This window comes from Plasmodium cynomolgi (genome assembly GCF_000321355.1).
Source record: "Plasmodium cynomolgi strain B DNA, scaffold: 0027, whole genome shotgun sequence".
Taxonomy (NCBI): Eukaryota; Apicomplexa; class Aconoidasida; order Haemosporida; family Plasmodiidae; genus Plasmodium; species Plasmodium cynomolgi.
Genome location: NW_004192660.1, coordinates 6234 through 7523, shown reverse-complemented (window position 1 = coordinate 7523; position 1290 = coordinate 6234). Strand labels below are relative to the sequence as shown.

The following is a 1290-nucleotide window of genomic DNA, read 5'->3' as shown; positions in this document are numbered from 1 at the left end:
AATAGTTAGTTCCCTTCTTTAAGCATATTTAGCATTAAAACACCTAATGACTTATTAAAGACGTTTTAATAAAATATGTATAGATTTAAAATGAAAATAAAAATTTTAACACTTTTTATTGGTTTTTATGTTTCTTATAAAATGAAAATATAATAGAATAATTTGTATATATTTGTCTTTTTATTATTTTCTTGTTGTGGCTACTGTGTTCATTTTTATGTCACATATAACTTTTTTTAAGAATGCATAGTTCTTTCAGTTATATATAAACAATATATTCTTAACACTAATATACACAACTATATATAATATATTCCATATTTCTACAAGAGGGAATATATAAATTTTTCTTTTTATAGAATCTTGTTTTTTTTTTTTTACCTTAATTTTATTTTCCTATGTTAATTTAATCCCTAACTATAATCAAAGACCTTACCAAAAGGCATATATCTATTACGTAAATTTTATATAATATATTAAAACTGAAAACCATTTTATTGTGCACATATAGATACACATATAATCAATAAATATATGCTTACGTTTTTATTAGAATGTCTGCAGATGGTTCAGACTTTTTTGCATTTGCAAAAGTATATTTTTATCACATATTATAGTAATTGTTAATAGTATATTATTTGAATGTTACCTTACCCATTAAATAAATTCACATATACTTTTTGCGTTTAACCGAATAATTTAATTATATATAATTCATTATTTTTTTGTGTTTATTAGGATTCAAAATTAAAAGATTCTTATACATATAAAAAATAGAAACTACTAGATAAAAATTCGTATTTGGGTACTGATGAATCTTATGAATGTAAGTCGTCAGAAATTTCATCCGGTAACATTGATGAAAAAATTAAAGCAAAAATCAAAAGGAATATAGAGTATTTAAAGGGTATTAGAAATGCAAAAGCATATAGAATCACTTGCTTATATTACAAATATTGGATGTACGAACAAATAAAAAATACTATTAACTCCAAAAAGCATGAAAAAAATGATGGGGATATTATTGATGATTTTGTGAATTTCCATAAAGATAATATGAAAAAGAAACCTTCAAAAGCTGAATGCGAATATCATTTTATTCATAAAAATTTACTAGAATTAACATATTTTATTGAACAGAAACATTTGCATAATTATTATGTTAATTATGAGAACATTATAGAAGTAAGCACATGTAATAAAATTACTTCTGATAAATATAGAAAATACATTCAAAGCATTAGTAATCTATATATGCAACATAAAAAAGAATGCTGTGACGAATTTTGA

The 1290-nt window shown here is 21.9% G+C and overlaps 1 protein-coding gene across 1 annotated transcript; it reads left to right on the top strand.

Annotated features, from left to right (window-relative positions):
* Window positions 1–554: 554 nt before the first annotated feature.
* Window positions 555–1290, top strand: PCYB_001600 (hypothetical protein; the record flags this gene model as incomplete). The annotated part of the gene is made up of 2 exons (XM_004227582.1): window positions 555–593; window positions 778–1290. The coding sequence occupies 2 exons, from the start codon at window positions 555–557 to the stop codon at window positions 1288–1290; spliced, it is 552 nt and encodes a 183-aa protein (XP_004227630.1).